The sequence below is a fragment of the Lytechinus variegatus genome, chromosome 15 (assembly GCF_018143015.1).
Source record: "Lytechinus variegatus isolate NC3 chromosome 15, Lvar_3.0, whole genome shotgun sequence".
Taxonomy (NCBI): Eukaryota; Metazoa; Echinodermata; class Echinoidea; order Temnopleuroida; family Toxopneustidae; genus Lytechinus; species Lytechinus variegatus.
Genome location: NC_054754.1, coordinates 15,350,075 through 15,367,905, shown reverse-complemented (window position 1 = coordinate 15,367,905; position 17,831 = coordinate 15,350,075). Strand labels below are relative to the sequence as shown.

At 39.0% G+C, this 17,831-nt stretch overlaps 1 protein-coding gene across 1 annotated transcript; it reads right to left on the bottom strand.

Moving 5' to 3' along the window:
• Positions 1 to 864: 864 nt before the first annotated feature.
• LOC121428580 (adenylate kinase 8-like) lies at positions 865 to 17,682 on the bottom strand. The gene is made up of 10 exons (XM_041625304.1): positions 17,540 to 17,682; positions 15,692 to 15,776; positions 14,620 to 14,783; positions 13,376 to 13,526; positions 10,746 to 10,817; positions 9,995 to 10,198; positions 8,826 to 8,957; positions 5,245 to 5,334; positions 2,363 to 2,504; positions 865 to 1,428 (listed from the first exon to the last, which is right to left on the bottom strand). Exons 1-10 carry the CDS (start codon positions 17,621 to 17,623, stop codon positions 1,101 to 1,103), a joined length of 1,452 nt encoding a protein of 483 aa, XP_041481238.1. The 5' UTR covers positions 17,624 to 17,682; the 3' UTR covers positions 865 to 1,100.
• Between the last annotated feature and the right edge of the window lie 149 nt (positions 17,683 to 17,831).

Genomic DNA, 17,831 nt, shown 5'->3' with positions numbered 1-17,831 from the left:
GTGTGTGTGTTATTGTAAAACAAATTGACTTTTCTGACACCTGTTCACTTTGCATACTACTGTATACGGAGAGCTAACATTTCTGCTGTGTTTTTATTTCGCTACAGTCATCCCTTCTGGATCCTTGCACTAAAAACAACCAAGGATGTGACCAAGGTTTTATTGATGTGTTTGTGTGGGTGTGTGTGTGTGGGGGGGGGGGAGGGGTGGGGATGTGGGAAAAACACAGTGTCCCACAGTGTATCCAGTGTGAAGATGAATCACACTGTGATGGCATGTTCACATTGTGGGCTATGGGAAATGTGATTCATACTGTTATAATGCTCAAACAGTTTGAAAGATAATTTCACACTGTGGACACCTCAACAGTGTGAGGTCAACAGTGTGAGTGTTCAGTGTGTCCACACAATGTACCATGAGAAAATGTGATTCACACTGGCCCGTATTCTGAAGTCGGGTTTCACTCGGGTTGTGTGGTCCAGTGGTTAGAGCATTTGACTCATAATCGTAAGGTTGTGAGTTCGAATCCCAACTCTGCCATTGTCTCCACTTTCATAAAAAGGCCCGAGAGTGATATCTGTTGTCTATAACGTCAGCCACTATGACTGATTAACCTAGACGTAAAATGTTTCATAGGTAATTGGTTTTATACCAGCTTGGCGTTTACCAGCAAAATGCTGTCCTGCCGAGTTCCTACAGGAGTTACCACAAACAGAAACAAACAGAAACTTAAACTTGGGTATGATATCTCTACCATTAGTGATTTATGTAACAATTGGCTGTCCATACTTAACCCACAATTTTAAACCAGAGTTTAAGTTAACCTGCTATCAGAATACGGGCCACTGTGTTTTACACTTTACATACTCACTTTGGGACATTTGCTAGAGCTTTCCATAGTATTGATTTATGTTTCCAAATAATTAATCTATGGACGAGAGAAAAATTTCCTGAAAATATTTGGGGAAAATATCATAAGAGGGTAATCTATCCTCTATAGGCTGCCATTGAAACCACACAGAACGATATTGATCATTGTTTCTAGATTCCTCTTTTAGTATGATCCAGCGAAAAGTTCCGTTTGCAGTCTCACTGACCATCTAGTCCTGGGTAGGGAGAGTCCGTGGGAGTGGGTTGACCAACATACTCTCCACGCACTCAAACACCGTGTGTGGATCCTGGTCTGCGTTGATGTGCTGCGCATCCTCGTAGAAGTCGCCGATCTCTTCCGAGTACGCATAGTACGCCGCCAGACGCTCGCGGATCTTCTCCTCAAAGTCCGCAGGATGCTGGGCGGTGCGTTCCTTGATGTCCGAGGTCGGGGCAGGATTGTAGAGGGCGTGGTAACGGTTGCCACTGACGGCGTCCAAGGATCGCAAGGTGAGACGCTCGTAGACAGAATCGTTGGGCACATCCAAAAAGAACACCCTGATTTTTAAAAGAAAAAAAATGGGGGAAAATCATGTCAGAGAGTTGGAACCTAGAATTATGAATTTAAATTATTAATGAGGTATACTGATATACATGTATAGATGGATTAGAAAAAAAAATATTTAAGAAACAAAATCACTAGAATGGCACTTCAGCTCCTCCCTCTAGCAAATATTTAATAGATCCAGCACTGACTATAAAGTGTACTTCATCCATCAGCCAACAAAATAGAAATGAAATAATAAATCAAGTGAGAAATGAACGCATACATTCGTAATTCCAAAGCTTCGTTATTCCGAAGGTTCTTTATTCCGAAGGTTCTTATTTCCGAAGGTTCGTTAGTCCGAAAATGAAATGAGGTTCGTAATTCCGAAGGTAAATGAAGTGAAGTTCAAAATTCTGAAGGTTTATTAATCCGAAAAAGAAATGAGGTTCGTAATTCCAAAGGTTCCTTAGTCCGACAACTAAATGATTAACTAACCTTATTTCAGACTAACGAACCTTCGGAACAACGAACCTTATTTCGTTTTCGGATTAACGAACCTTTGGATCATCAAACCTTATTTTGTTTTCGGATTATCGAACCTCGGAATAACGCCACACATGTTCGGATAAACGAAACCTTTTACGTTTTCGGATTAAAGAACATCGGGGTATAGGCAATTTGCGTGTTTCGGAATTACGAAGTTTAACCAGAAATGAATGTGGAGCATAATGATTACATTACATACATATACTTTTTGTTCATATAGAAGAGGATGAAACATACATTGGGACCCCAAAGGAACTTGATTGAATAGAGCAAAATTTTTACAACTGCTTTTCATCAGATAACTCTGGCTTGATTCAAAATCATTACAAAATAAAATGACGTAACAATGGCAGTATTTTCAAATTCACAAGTCAATACAAATTTCTGAAATGTTGATACCTGTTGGGTTCGTGACCTGCTGCAGTAAGATTCTCGGCTTGCTCCCTCGTCCTCGGGAACCCTCTCAACACCCATCCTCGAGTGGAACAGTCCACCTGACTCAACCTCTCATCAAGAAGTTTCAAGATGAGATTATCTGGGACTGTGCATGAGAGAAAATTATTACAAATAAAGTAAAATTCTTGAATGTAAGATGTATGAGAGCCCATCATGTCTGAAATGCAATATGTCCCAGACAAAAATAAAACTTACATTCCCACTTAGTTTTTTCAAACATTACCAAAGGATTCATTTACATGTACATCATCATAAAATTCAAATTTTCTTCTCTATTTTGATACCTTATATGACATAAAATGCTAACATTTAGATAGGCAAGAAGAGTATGAAATATCAATGTCAAATCCAAGTTGCACAGTAAAACGGGTTAAGATTTTCTAATGATACAACAAGCTGTTGTAAGGAAGAGTATCTCACTTGAATTCATTAAAGTAATCTTGAAATTAGATTGGATTTTGATTTACTCTATAGTGTTCTGGCTAAACTCGTTTCTGACATGCTGCAATCTTCCGTTGTTTGTAATCTGCTATGCAGGAATGATTTACCAAGTATTTGGTCTCAAATAAAAAAGTATAATTATGATCAAATTTATACCATCAAATAATTTTCAATGATTGGTATATTCATAACTGTAAGCAATGTTTGTTTTATTAGACACACCATATTTGATGAGAAATTGGGTTTGCTGTAAAATGAACTGAAAGTAGGCATCACTGGTGCTTTTCATCTTTTCTGAAGAAAACAATTTAAATTTTCAATTACAATTCAAAGACAAAGGTATTGGATTTGCTATTGATTTAAATATAACAAGGGTTCTTTTGTATCTTCTGAAATGAAAAAAAAAATACTACAGCTAATAATAACAATAATAAAAAAAACTAACCCTACATGTATGTTTATTTCAGCAATGATGTAGTAGAGCATACCAATGTAGCTGTCCCAATCAAAATCAAGATCTAAGATTATTATCAGAGGCACTTCCTCTGAAGAATTTTATGACAGCAATAACCTCCCTCTCTGCTTATTTTGCAAAGTTCATTGGCAATTAATTGGGTGAAGTAATGGCCTATAACAAATAGATTACAACACTTTAATGGTAAACTGATTGGGTGCCACACACCTGGGCTCTGTAACACAAAGGTTTGCGATGAATAGCAAATATGAAAGAACACTTCTGATTGGTTCCTAGTCAGTATTTTGCTTCAAATGCACGTGTAAAATTGATCTTGATTGGTCAATTCATATAGCGATTGATCGCTAATCTTTGTGTTACGGAGCCCTGGTGTACGAATGCCACTGTGTACAATTGCCATCAAAACTAATTAATCTTTCATAGAATGAAGAGACTTTCAACGGCATGATTAATGTGTCAGGGTTAATGGTCTTGTGGATATGGTTGTATGCAGGTTGAATTGCCACTTGATCTACACCCAGTTTGGCTACTCTCCACTTGGTCTTATCCCACTTGGTCTAATCTTACTTCATCTACAACCAGATGGTCTATACTTAACATTTGTTTTCATTGCTATCTTGTGTAAATTCCAGTTAGGCTACCGGTAAATCCTATGGCCGGTATTCTGAACTTGGGTTTAATTCAAATTCTGGTTTAAAGTTGTTCTTTAACTATGGATAGCCAATTGTGATAGAAATCTTCCAGATGTACGTTTGACAGCATATTTGGTGCTCACTTCAACATAACTGTTTGGAAATGATGAATAAAATGGTTTTATTCACCATCAAACCTTCACAAAAGCAAACAGTAAATGACAGAAGTGTGCAATCTTAATAAAATTACAATTATTTTTGGCTTCCCATAGTGTGACCATGGATGGACTTCAGAATACAGGCCATTACATCCTGGTGGTAAATTGCCACTTGGTCTACTCCAACTTTGCTACTTTCCATTTGGTCCAATCCTCCATGGTTTAATCCTATATCATCTATAACTAGTTCATCGATTAATCATTTGGTCTAACTTCCATTTAATCCACATAAGCATTTTGCCTATTTCCAGCTGGGTTATACCCATTTTGTCTATTGTTGTTCCTCGAAGAGGTTTTCAGTAATTGCAAGAATACCATAGGGTATAAAACCTCTGTGGCCTGGACTTTATATAGGCCATAAGCCTGTATTCTGAAGTCGGGTACATGACCTAACTATTATATTATGGGAAGCCAAACATGTCCAGGGGCCCGTAACACAAAACTTAGCAATGATCGTAGAATATTTTTTCTATGATTGATTACATTGAATACAATGTACAATCAATCGTGAAAATCAAGCGTACGATCAATCGCTAACCTTTGTGTTACGGGACCCAGATTTTATTTACATTGTATGCTTCTTAGGTTCACTGTGCTCTGTCCCAATTCTTTAAAGGTGAAGACAACTTAATTATTTATCCCTCCCAGATTGATTTGAGAGTCAAATGAGCTGATACACTGAACCGCTACTGTTAGAGCTTTATTTCACAATTGACTAGCCATAGTTAAACCACAACTCTAGGACTTCAGAAAAGGGGCCCCATGACTTCAGATCTAATCAAATTATTTTAACTCCAATATACATATGAACCATACTCTGTACAAGGACCAATTTTTATGATTGTCAGTCAAATAGTTCTTTAGTTATCACGAGAACAAAATGGACAGTCATAATGCCTCTTCCTACACTATTTCGTGGAATGATGCAAAACAAACAAGATAATTATATCAACAAATAAATGTAAACATTTGTACTTACATGGATCATGAAATCATTAATACACTTAATTCTTAAAAAGTAATGTATTGAATTCATAATTGTATAATGGGATATCTTACCCAGCATTTTCCTTTCAACATATGGTTTGATGGCTTCACCGACCTTGGATTCACTTGCAAGAGCTTCCTTCACTAGCTGTCCAGAAGAAACTATTTCATGAGAAAAAAAAATTGTTTTGTGATTTACAAACTTTCATAACATGAAATATGATATCACATGAACATTTCAATTTCCTCCTCCTTTATTTTTCTTGTTCGTTCTTTCTCTTCCTCTCCTATTTCCTCTTCTTCTCCTCCTCCTTCTTCTCTTTTTCCTTGTCCTCCTCCCCCTTCTCCTGCTCTCCCTTCTCCTCTTTTTCCTTGTCGCCCTCCCCCTTCTCCTGCACCTTCTCCTTTTCCTTGTTGTCCTCCTCCCCCTCTTCATCCTCCTGCTCTCCCTTCTCCTCTTTTTCCTTGTTGTCCTCCCCCTTCTCCTCTTTCCTTGTCGTCCTCCTCCCCCTCTTCATCCTTCTCCTGCTCTCCCTTCTCCTCTTTTTCCTTGTCGCCCTCCCCTTCTCCTGCTCCTCCTCTTTCCTTGTTGTCCTCCTCCCCCTCTTCATCCTTCTCCTGCTCTCCCTTCTCCTCTTTTTCCTTGTCGCCCTCCCCCTTCTCCTGCTCCTCCTCTTTCCTTGTTGTCCTCCTCCCCCTCTTCATCCTCCTGCTCTCCCTTCTCCTCTTTTTCCTTGTCGCCCTCCCCCTTCTCCTGCTCCTCCTCTTTCCTTGTTGTCCTCCTCCCCCTCTTCATCCTTCTCCTGCTCTCCCTTCTCCTCTTTTTCCTTGTCGCCCTCCCCCTTCTCCTGCTCCTCCTCTTTCCTTGTTGTCCTCCTCCCCCTCTTCATCCTCCTGCTCTCCCTTCTCCTCTTTTTCCTTGTCGCCCTCCCCCTTCTCCTGCTCCTCCTCTTTCCTTGTTGTCCTCCTCCCCCTCTTCATCCTCCTGCTCTCCCTTCTCCTCTTTTTCCTTGTTGTCCTCCCCCTTCTCCTGCTCCTCCTCTTTCCTTGTTGTCCTCCTCCCCCTCTTCATCCTCCTGCTCTCCCTTCTCCTCTTTTTCCTTGTCGCCCTCCCCCTTCTCCTGCTCCTCCTCTTTCCTTGTTGTCCTCCTCCCCCTCTTCATCCTTCTCCTGCTCTCCCTTCTCCTCTTTTTCCTTGTCGCCCTCCCCCTTCTCCTGCTCCTCCTCTTTCCTTGTTGTCCTCCTCCCCCTCTTCATCCTTCTCCTGCTCTCCCTTCTCCTCTTTTTCCTTGTCGCCCTCCCCCTTCTCCTGCTCCTCCTCTTTCCTTGTTGTCCTCCTCCCCCTCTTCATCCTCCTGCTCTCCCTTCTCCTCTTTTTCCTTGTCGCCCTCCCCCTTCTCCTGCTCCTCCTCTTTTTCCTTGTTGTCCTCCTCCCCCTCTTCATCCTTCTCCTGCTCTCCCTTCTCCTCTTTTTCCTTGTCGCCCTCCCCCTTCTCCTGCTCCTCCTCTTTCCTTGTTGTCCTCCTCCCCCTCTTCATCCTCCTGCTCTCCCTTCTCCTCTTTTTCCTTGTCGCCCTCCCCCTTCTCCTGCTCCTCCTCTTTCCTTGTTGTCCTCCTCCCCCTCTTCATCCTCCTGCTCTCCCTTCTCCTCTTTTTCCTTGTCGCCCTCCCCCTTCTCCTGCTCCTCCTCTTTTTTCCTTGTTGTCCTCCTCCCCCTCTTCATCCTTCTCCTGCTCTCCCTTCTCCTCTTTTTCCTTGTCGCCCTCCCCCTTCTCCTGCTCCTCCTCTTTCCTTGTTGTCCTCCTCCCCCTCTTCATCCTCCTGCTCTCCCTTCTCCTCTTTTTCCTTGTCGCCCTCCCCCTTCTCCTGCTCCTCCTCTTTTTCCTTGTTGTCCTCCTCCCCCTCTTCATCCTTCTCCTGCTCTCCCTTCTCCTCTTTTTCCTTGTTGCCCTCCCCCTTCTCCTGCTCCTCCTCTTTCCTTGTTGTCCTCCTCCCCCTCTTCATCCTTCTCCTGCTCTCCCTTCTCCTCTTTTTCCTTGTTGTCCTCCTCCTCCTACCCTTCTTCACCTGCTCTTCTTCCTCCTGCTCCTCCTTCGTCTCCTCTTTTTCCTTGTCCTCCTCCCCCTTCTCCTCCTCATAACCTTTTCCTCTTCCTTTTTCTCCTCATTTTTCCTTGTCCTTCTCCTCATTTTTCCTTGTCCTTCTCCTTCCTACCCTTCTCCTCTTCGTTCTTCCGCTCCTCGTTCTTCTGCTCCTCATTCTTCTCATCCCTCCTTCCACACTTCTTCCTCTTCTCCTCTCTTCTTCTGCCATTACAAATTATCAATTTAGTTTATCCACTTGAAAAGCACAATGTCACCATCTACTATGCCAATGACCTGTGTATACTTTGCCCTACTTTTGTTTTCGTACAGGTAATGTATGTATATCAACAACATAAGAGATGATCACATATCCAACGTCGACTAAGCATCATTCATAGCAAAAGTATCAAAGTTAAACATTCATGTACAGCAAGGCAAGCACAATGCAGTCAGCTGTGCAAACACGGTACTCAGACACCATCCTGACAACACATTTATGTCAACTAGCATACCCGTTTACAGATTATCAAAATGAAAAAAAAAGCGACCGTATCAAAAATAAAATGTCAAATGAAATTAAAATCTATGAACTATATTCAAGAGCGTGAGAATATTGCTATGACTCCAAACATAGATCTCGGTCTTATCAACGCTGGATTGCAGTGATGGAAAGTGTCCCGTTCAAGTAGAAAATCTCACATAACTGGAAATTCATAAGTACCGGTATGTAATATAATTAAAGCATATATCATTAATGCAATATCCATTATTACCTCTACACAAGCCATATTCTGTTTGACTATAAAGGCCTCACCCTACTTTTTCTGAAAATCAGTTTGCCTACATACCATTTGGTCTAATTACCATAAGCCCATATACTTTTTGTCTAATTTCCTGTTAGGCAAAATCCATTTGGTCTAATATCCACTTGGTCCATCGCCACTTAGTCTATATGGTAGGAAAAACTGTTTCTGAACCAAATTTTATTTCACAATGTAAAAAATTTGTGGAACTTACACCAACATGACATTAGACCAAGAATTATACCAAACAGGTATAGACCAAACAGCAATTAGACCAAATTGACAGTAGACCAAATGGGCAAGCCTATTTTGTATAACTTTGTTCTAAACACACTAAAAAATTTACCTCCATGCTCAGCTATCCACTGCAGCATTTACCAACAATGTGACCTGATCTAGCTTTGATGACGTAATGATGAATGCTTTGGGTCAAAGATCGGGTCACATCCTTGATAGAGGCTAGTTTGCAAGTACAGACTATAATTTGACACTTGACACCAATAATACCATGTCTAAAGTGACGACTAGACTCCAAACTTAATGGCCGAATTCACAAAAAGGTGGTTATGAAAACCCACGGTTGAGTCCACGGTTTATGCAGATTTCCTATATAAATTACGCTTAATTTAGCGCGTATCGGGCGCGTGTATGAAAAATGTCCTATCCTTATGCGTGCTTTTGTCACAGTGCACCAAATGGACTGCAAACAAAAAGTTGAATTCTACCATACCAAACAGATAAACTTTAATGACGGCATCGTACATACCATTGATGATACCATACTTGTTGGCTAGGAGAGCAGCCTGGACCGTCTTTCCACTGCCAGTGGGTCCAAGAAGGACTATACGAGGATTATGAGGTGCCAATGATCTCGTCTTGGAACTCAAGAATGTTGTCACTGCAGATTTGAGGAAAAAATTTGATGATGACCAGTGTGAAATTGAAGATGAAATTCACAGACAATAGTGTGATATTGTGTACAACCTAAAGATTTGCTGAAGATACATGTATATAACTAGTAAAAATTTTCTAATTCAAAAGTTGATAGTAAAATTACTTTACATTTATGCAACTGCTAGTACCGCTGCTGCTGCTTCTACTACTATTACTACTACTACTACTACTACTACTACTACTGCTACTTCTACTACTACTACTACTACTACTACTACTACTACTGCTACTACAACTACATGTACCAATACGACAAGTACTACAATACTACTATATAACTACTACTATTACTACTACTGCTACTACTACTACTACTACTTCTACTACTACTTCTACTACTGCTTCTACCTCTACCACTGCTGCTACTACTACATTTACCACTTAATCTTTATGATAATATCCATGATTTACACCATTACACTAAACCACAAATTAAACCAAATTATCAGAATGATTACAGGTATGTATGACCAGTTTTGAAGTTGATAAGGGTCAAAACTATAGATATCAACCATAAACCATACACAGTCAAAATTCATACATCCACCATTGCCAGACTCAAAAATATATTATACACAAAAAGTTTCAAAAATAGGACCTCTGTGACCTGATCTTGTGACCCCGAAATCCAATCAGACTATCTCCACTCACATACAGGAAGCAAGTTCAAAGCTCACACCTCAAACGGTTCTTTGGTTATTGCAGAACAACATACTTCAGGGCATATGACCTCTGTGACTTTTGACCTTATACCCACAAAGCAAAGTAGATAATCAACATTTCTACATTCATACTTGAACTAAGTGAATAATTGATCTAGCGAACATCCTTTAGTTATGGCAAGAACGAAAAGTGAACAAAAGAACAGGCAGCTCAAAGAGATAATGACTCCCACAACCATCTTTTGTGTGTGGAGGCATAAAATTTACCTTTGATAAATAAATACATGTTTATTGTTTCACACTTTGCAACAGTACATACCTTGCGAGTAAACATCAGCCTTTGGTTGATCCGCATTGATAGACTTGGTGTACTTCTCATAACCGACCTTGAGGCCCGGGATGAAACGGTGATAGAGGACCAGTCTATCGACCATGGCCTCCTCCCCGCATCCTTCAGGCGGTTCTACCAATCTCTTCTCGACATCGCTGTTACTAGGGTAATCAAAGGTGGTGTGGTATACATCTGGAGGAAGGACAAGAAATGGTTTAAGAAATACTGGTCAAGATATATCTCAAGAAATGTAAGGAATTTCAACAAGGAACTTATATAAAGTAACAAAATATAATTCCATAAGTAAGAAGAAAAGGTATATTGTCACTTGGTCAACACGGTCCATTTTGTCTACTTTCAATTTTGTTCATCTGATTCCATGTGGTATAATCCTTGGTCATCTACAACTAGTTCCTATACAAACCATTTAATATAATCCATTGGCGTATAGATTGTGGAGAGGGTCTTTCACAACCAAAGAAAAAAAATAGGGAGAAAAAAAGTAAGGGGAAAAGTTTGAAAAGTGATATCATTTGTTGAATATCATGTCAAAATCTAGCTTTCACTTTATTCGATTTTCATTTTAAGAAGGTCAAAATTTTAACTTGCTTTGCCAAAATTTGATTTTACATCCAATTTCAATATAATTTTCAGTGTTAGACTTGTTTGATTTGTCTTTTTTATTCAAATCAACTATATTTTGAAGTTGACTTGACCTTTTTAAGAGAAGTATATTTACCGCCTGTCTCTGGATCGATCCTCTTGCCCATCTGTCTCTCGATAAGAACTGTGTCAGGGGCTTCCAGAACAACTGAACGTCAAGGATCAAAAGATAAATATAAACATACATTATCAGCTGGGATGTGTTTAATATCCATTACTCTTCATTTGATTGAAAAAAAAGAAATGCAAGAAAGCATGATTTGGTAAAAAAATTGTATTAAAATATCACACTTTACTTACTGCTTCACCGCTCCTATAATGTTACACCAACAACCATTCTTTAAGTCAACATCATACCACTATCTTGTTTACTGTTCCTTTAAAGGCAAATGCCAGTTGTGGTAACGATAACAAAATGAGTTCGTACAGAATCCAATGAAATTACCACCAAAGTGTCTGTTTGTATAAATAACACATTTGTGCCAAAGGATTCTGGAAGAAATTGTGTAATTGCTGAGAAATCAGCAAATAAGCACAGGATGTCAGGCCGACATTCGAAGCAATAATAATACATTGTCCCACGTGCGCTTATTCGTGTTGGTGATCTTCAGTGTGAACATTTTTCAGTGTAGATTTCAAAATTTCACAAAGTTCAGTTTATGCAATTGTACCAGATCTAGATCCTCGATGATATACTGACAAAAGCCTGGTTAACTTTATCATGAACTCAGTGTTTACTGCAACTAATGTAAAACATTATTATGTATCTCACTGCTGTTTTTTTCAATATTTCTTTTAAGCAAATCCTTGTCAATACTACTCTGATCTAAGCAACATGAGCAAAAGTAAAATGATGCATATATGAATTTTGACTAGAAGTAGAAACAAACTTTACACTGTATGTCCACATGAAATTGTGTTTTTTTTTAGCAATTTCGGGTCCAACATACAAACAAGTGGAATGCCTCTGGCCGTCTCACCTGCATCACGCGGTTCAATATAGCAGCAGTGCTGACTTTGAATACTACTCTAACTCGCACAAGATGTTCAGTGATACATGGTTACTCTTATGTCCACTTTTTATGAACTAGACCAATAAACTTACAGAGATATGATGGTTATTCACCAAAAAACCCCAACATGGCCAAAGTTCATTGACCTTACATGACCTTTGACCATGATCATGTGACCTGAAACTCAAACAGGATATTCAGTGATACTTGATTACTCTTATGTACAAGTTTCATGAATCAGATCCATAAACTTTCAAAGTTATGATGGTAATTCAACAGATACACCCAATTCGGCCAAAGTTCATTGACCTTTGACCTTGGTCATGTGACCTGAAACGTGCACAGGATGTTCAGTGATACTTGATTACTCTAATGTCCAAGTTTAATGAACTAGCCCAATAAACTTCCAAAGTTATGATGGTAATTCAACAGATACCCCCGATTCGGCCAAAGTTCATTGACCCTAATGACCTTTGACCTTAATCATGAGACCTGAAACTTGCACAAAATTTTCAGTGATGCTTGATTACTATTATGTCCAAGTTTCATGAATCAGATCCATAAACTTTCAAAGTTATGATGGGAATTCAACAGATATCCCCAATTCGGCCAAAGTTCATTGACCCTAAATGACCTTTGACCTTGGTCATGTGACGTGAAACTCATGCAGGATGTTCAGTGATACTTGATTAACCTTATGTCCAAATTTCATGAACTAGGTCCATATATTTTTTAAGTTATGATGATATTTCAAAAACTTAACCACAGGTTAAGATTTCGATGTTGATTCCTCCAACATGGTCTAAGTTCATTGACCCTAAATGACCTTTGACCTTGGTCATGTGACATGAAACTCTAACAGGATGTTCAGTAATACTTGATTAACCTTATGGCCAAGTTTCATGAACTAGGTCCATATACTTTCTAAGTTATGATGTCATTTCAAAAACTTAACCTCAGGTTAAGATTTGATGTTGACGCCGCCGCCGTCGGAAAAGCGGCGCCTATAGTCTCACTTTGCTTCGCAGGTGAGACAAAAATGTTTCATAACATTGTAATCACGTTGGCTGATGGATCAGCAAGCATGAGGGCAGCAGCCCCAATCAGGATGTAGCTGAGTGGTGCAAAATGATATTGTATATACAAGTAGAGGTGAATGCTTGTAAAGTATAAATTGTATGATTGAAGGTAAATTTGCAGACTTGTTTATATTATACATTTCTGTACAAGAGAACTGTTGCTTCAAGGATAGTGAGTGTCAAGGTGCTACATAACTTTTTAGAAGTAAAATTTTTAAAATAATTTGCCCCAAAATCTATTTCACTTGCCCAAAAAAATCATTGAAAAAAAGGTTTTACCTCTCCAAAAGAAAGTTTTTGTGGTTTTATAAACCAATGACCTTTTTTCTCTCTTTTGACATGAACTGATCTTTGTTATCGCATTTCTTTTTCCAAAGTGATTTTATCTTGCCTGCCATGGCCATAATTAGGGTCAGTATATCACATCGACCCTAATTTTTGTCATTCTATTGTGAGAATTTTGCTTGCCCAATTCGGGCAAGTAGTTTTGGTCTTTAGTTCAAAACACTTGCCCAGCTCTAACTTTTACTTGCCCCGGGCAATCGGGAAACTGCTTATGTAGCACCCTGAGTGTGCTCCACACCATTATCATTATAACTCGGTCTCCTACTTACCGAAATGTTTAGGATTGATACCGATCTCCTGCAATGCCAGAGCTTGTTCTCTGGTGTCCGGGAATCCATCTAAGACCCATCCCTTCCTGATGCAATCAAACAGCTTCACTCGATTCCTGATCAACTCAACCCATAGCTCTGTTGGGATTGGCTGAAAAGAGTAAGCACAAATATATACCAACGGTGAATGACCAAGTTAAGAGTGATGCGGGTCCAAACTTAAAGGCTGGAATTCACAATGATAGATTCAAATTTACCACATGGTACAAAACCATGGACTATGCAGATATAAAAAACAAACAAACATGTTTTTGCCTTAATTGTGTACACTAAAGAAAAGTCCAAGTATAAATGCATACTTTTTGGCAAAGGGCACTAAAATTCAGACCTGAAAGAGAATTCTGCTTGGTCCATAGTTTTACCATGGTATAGTTGAAACCATCTTTGTGAACTCAGGCCAAAAATATTCTGTAAAAAAGCCTACGACAGACTGATATTGAGGAGAATGACTCGCAGGGGTGGACACTCAAAAGGGATACCGGGTCCGTATGGCAAGACAACTTTTCTGTAGGGCATATTTCAATGTAGTGAAACAGCACAAACTGGGGAGAAAAATTTAAAGGGCACGCAAACGTCAAAGGCCAACGAGAGAAACATCAACAATAAATAAAGGGCATTGCAAGGCCCTAGGATTAATTTAAACCATGGGATATCTTTCTTTCTGAGCTGAGAGGTCACACAAGTCTTACCTGCAGATGTAACAATGACCATTTTATTGATCCATTTTTTTATTGATCATATCTAACAAGATACCGGCCCTTTCATTCTGTTCATATGTCTACAGGTTTGGGTGTTGTTCTATAATTATTGGGTGATTTCAAGTTCAGTTTTGGCTTTGTGATGTTGGTGTTTACATCAGCATAGTACCAACATTAAAATAAAGACTGGTCTTGGAACGAGTGTTACTTGGTATTTGGCCATCGATACAAGACTATTTTTGTAAACTCTAATTAGGTGTTGGAGCAAAGGAAGGTAAATTATATTGTGCTTACAACATTACCACCAGCACTTCCACTGAACTTGAAGTCAACAATTGTATCACTAGCATCTCTATCTCCTAGCACATGAAACAATCAAACCCAACAACAACCCTACCCTAACCTCCTAATAGCCTATTATGCCAATATTACCACCCCCCCCCCCCCCTCCATCCCATTTAGATTATGCCAGATTCCCAAATTTACCTCTCCACTTGACTGACAGCTCCTTGCTTTGGCTGCGACGGTCGACACATCATCGGCTAAGAGAGTCTCCTTACTGATATAGGCTGCCTTCAGCTGGTTGGACACCAAGCGAGCAATGGTTGTTTTGCCTGATGCCGGTGGGCCATGAATAACAATGGCTGGAGCTGGAAAATTGTAGAAAAAGAAATTATTTTTGCTTCAATGCACTACCTTCAAATCAAGTACCGACAACATAAAGTACAGCACGTTGCATCATACATACTAGTAGTTATGAGATTCACAAGGCTCAGTGATTTGTATAGTTTACTGCCCAAATGAATTAAATAGAATGTTGCATTTTACATAATATATATGTGAAAAAATATAGGCATTTCAAAGACTGACCCACCATAGATCATTGTCAAAAAAAGTTCTTCTTTGGATTAAGTACAGGTCACCATCTGGTGTATTTATGTACATATACTAGTTGGAGATATTATATGCATACAAAGGATCAAAATAATTTTGTGTACGATAGGATTTTAACTAAATTTTTAAATATCCAAACAAAGTGGAAAGCTTTTTATATTCTTTACAAGAAATTAAAAATTGGTGAATCAGAAAGGTGAAAGCTGTATGAAACAAAATCAGACAAATAATAAGACAACTTAGCAATATTTGAAATTTTGAGAAAATAATTTCTACATTAGACCAATGGATAATTTAAACTGGCCACAGAAGCGACCTAATTGTGACAAAGACCAGGAACAAATCAAAGTACATGTATATAATAATGAAATCAATAACAATAATACTTCAATTTTAAAAAAACTACCTCACATGCCAAAAGTGCCAGAACAACAGTGACATCAAACACTTATGAGAAAAAAATATGACAGTGGCTAGTGCTACAAGTACACTGGTGAAACCAACTCAAGACTGACATAAGTGATTACATTATTACCAATAGCATACTAATCGTTCAGTTTGGAGTCAGTTTCTTTGGTGTGACTGGAGCACTCGGCAACATCAATTAGATCACCACCATTTCATGCTTCAACGTCAACAACTATTTTGGAAAGCAAATGCTTACTGTCATCATTTTCTCTCTTGAGTTGCTCCAGAAGGTAGTCCAGTGGATCCTGTGGTTTACTGATAATCAGACCTTCAATCAGTCGCTGGTGGATAAACAAAAAAAATATACAAATCATCTTATTTCATTCCTTTTTTTATTCACCATTGATCGTGGAATATTTTTCCAAACTCTTGGAATATTTCTGGTATCCCATTCTGAGCCTTCCAATAGAATATAAATACATGTATATTCATGCTGTTTGAGGCTGCGACCCTTGCATGCGATGTTTTGAAATTGGCCGTGAATAATACGTGTGAGGAATTAGATACTGGCAAAAAATCATCAATTTTGAGGATGACCGGAGGATGGACACGGAGTGAAATAAGGGTGAAGAGTCAGAAATTAAGCTTTTATTTATTGTTGTCTTTTTGTTTTGTTTTTTACAATAAGTGTGCATTTTTTCCACCTTTGCCACTGGGAGTATCAGAACGAGTTCACTGTCTTGATGTTCGGGTATGTGGAGCGTAGTGTAGCGGTAGTAAGGTGGAGTGGAGCCTGCACAAACATCATTTGAGGTGGTATATAAAATGGGGGGTCGGATGTTCGGACACTTTATCTTTTTGAACTTAAGCCTTCTGTTTTGTCTTCTTTGGAATATGAATTCAATACTTGTAATCATCTTCTATTTTGTTCTTTATATTTCCTAACATTTTGTACTAAAAATTGATGAAACTTCGCTTGTAAATTTTTCCAAATGACTTCTAAAATTGATCGTCCAGACACACAACCGGCCGTGCGGACACACAAGGATGGGGGGTCGGGGGTCCGGACATTTTATATTTTTGAAGCCTTCTTTTTTGTCTTTGGATTACACTAAAAATACGAATTCAATATTTTGTTCTTTATAATATTTCCTGATATTTTGTACTAAAAATTGATGAAACTTCCCTTGTAAATTTTTCCAAATGACTTTCTAATTCTAAGTAAAATTGATCGTCCGGACTCCGGACACACAACAACTGGTGTACTGGTACTATGGTCAGTTCCCCCATGTCTGCGCGGTGTCCCAAGTCTGCGCACCCACGTATCTGCGCGATTCTCGTAAAAGAAGATACGCAACGAGCATGAACTTTACACATTCAATGCACAGACAGTTATTCTTCGAAAAATCTGACTCAAAATGGTGGAAAAATAATGAATTCAGGGCACTTCATGTGACAGCCTCAAAATGCAGCCTTTGTCATCAAAATCCCTGAATCATGTGCAAAGTGAATGAGTGCGCAGACATGGGGTACTATTTTTTTTTCAATCTGAAAATGACTGCCTGAGGTTTTTTCTAAGAAAATCATATATTTCTTTCAAATTTTTATGAGATATTTGGCACACTAACTCATTATGATGTAAGGAACATTATCAACCTAAAGATTTTGTGAAATAAGAAGAAATTCATGTTAAATCTTAACTCAAATTGTTAGGTGCGCAGACTTGGGGCCCACCATTTATAAATCTTGCACCATGTCCATGAACCATATTTGGCAGTGGATTTCTAATCTAACTGTAGTGGGTCACGCGTGCTGGGATCGCACTTCTGGTGTCCACAACACACAACTTCTATGGCTTGATTTTTCTGTGCGCGGCGGCATGCAGTGAACCCTTGGGCCAAGTGGGTTGGCCAGTTCTGGCTCTCGACTCTCCGGCCAATACGGTAGCGCTTAGGCTTAGCCAACACGAGATCTAGGGTATGGGGCTGTGCTAATTCAATTGCAACGCTCGTAACAAACAGTATCGCGGTATAGCGGTAGCCAGCCAAAAATCCTATACAAAACATATGAAAAGTTGACAGGAATGATTTTGGTTATTTCTTACCTTATACATCTCAAATATTCCATGTCTCTCAGCGTATGTACCAAACTGAGGTGGAATTCTTAGTGGTTTCTTGGTTTGATCCATTTTTTTTCGCACCGACTTGGTTGTTGTGTTATGTTGCCATGTAAATTTCTTACTGTATGGTCAACAACGCAAATTGCAAATAATAATACGAGTAAAATGCACAGTCACAAAACTCGATCCTACTAAAAAGGAACTCCATATGTAGCGAGGGTCTACAACACCTGATTGATGCAGAATTTTCCATGAAATATCAAGCTAGATATTTTTG

Coding starts and splice junctions, on each gene's coding strand:
- LOC121428580 (XM_041625304.1), bottom strand. CDS start 17,623: ATGGATCAAACCAAGAAACCACTAAGAATTCCACCTCAGTTTGGTACA. Junction 15,777..17,539: donor GAATATTTGAGATGTATAAG/GTAAGAAATAAC, acceptor TTTATCCACCAG/CGACTGATTGAAGGTCTGAT. Junction 10,199..10,745: donor GATCGATCCAGAGACAGGCG/GTAAATATACTT, acceptor TCCTTCCTCCAG/ATGTATACCACACCACCTTT.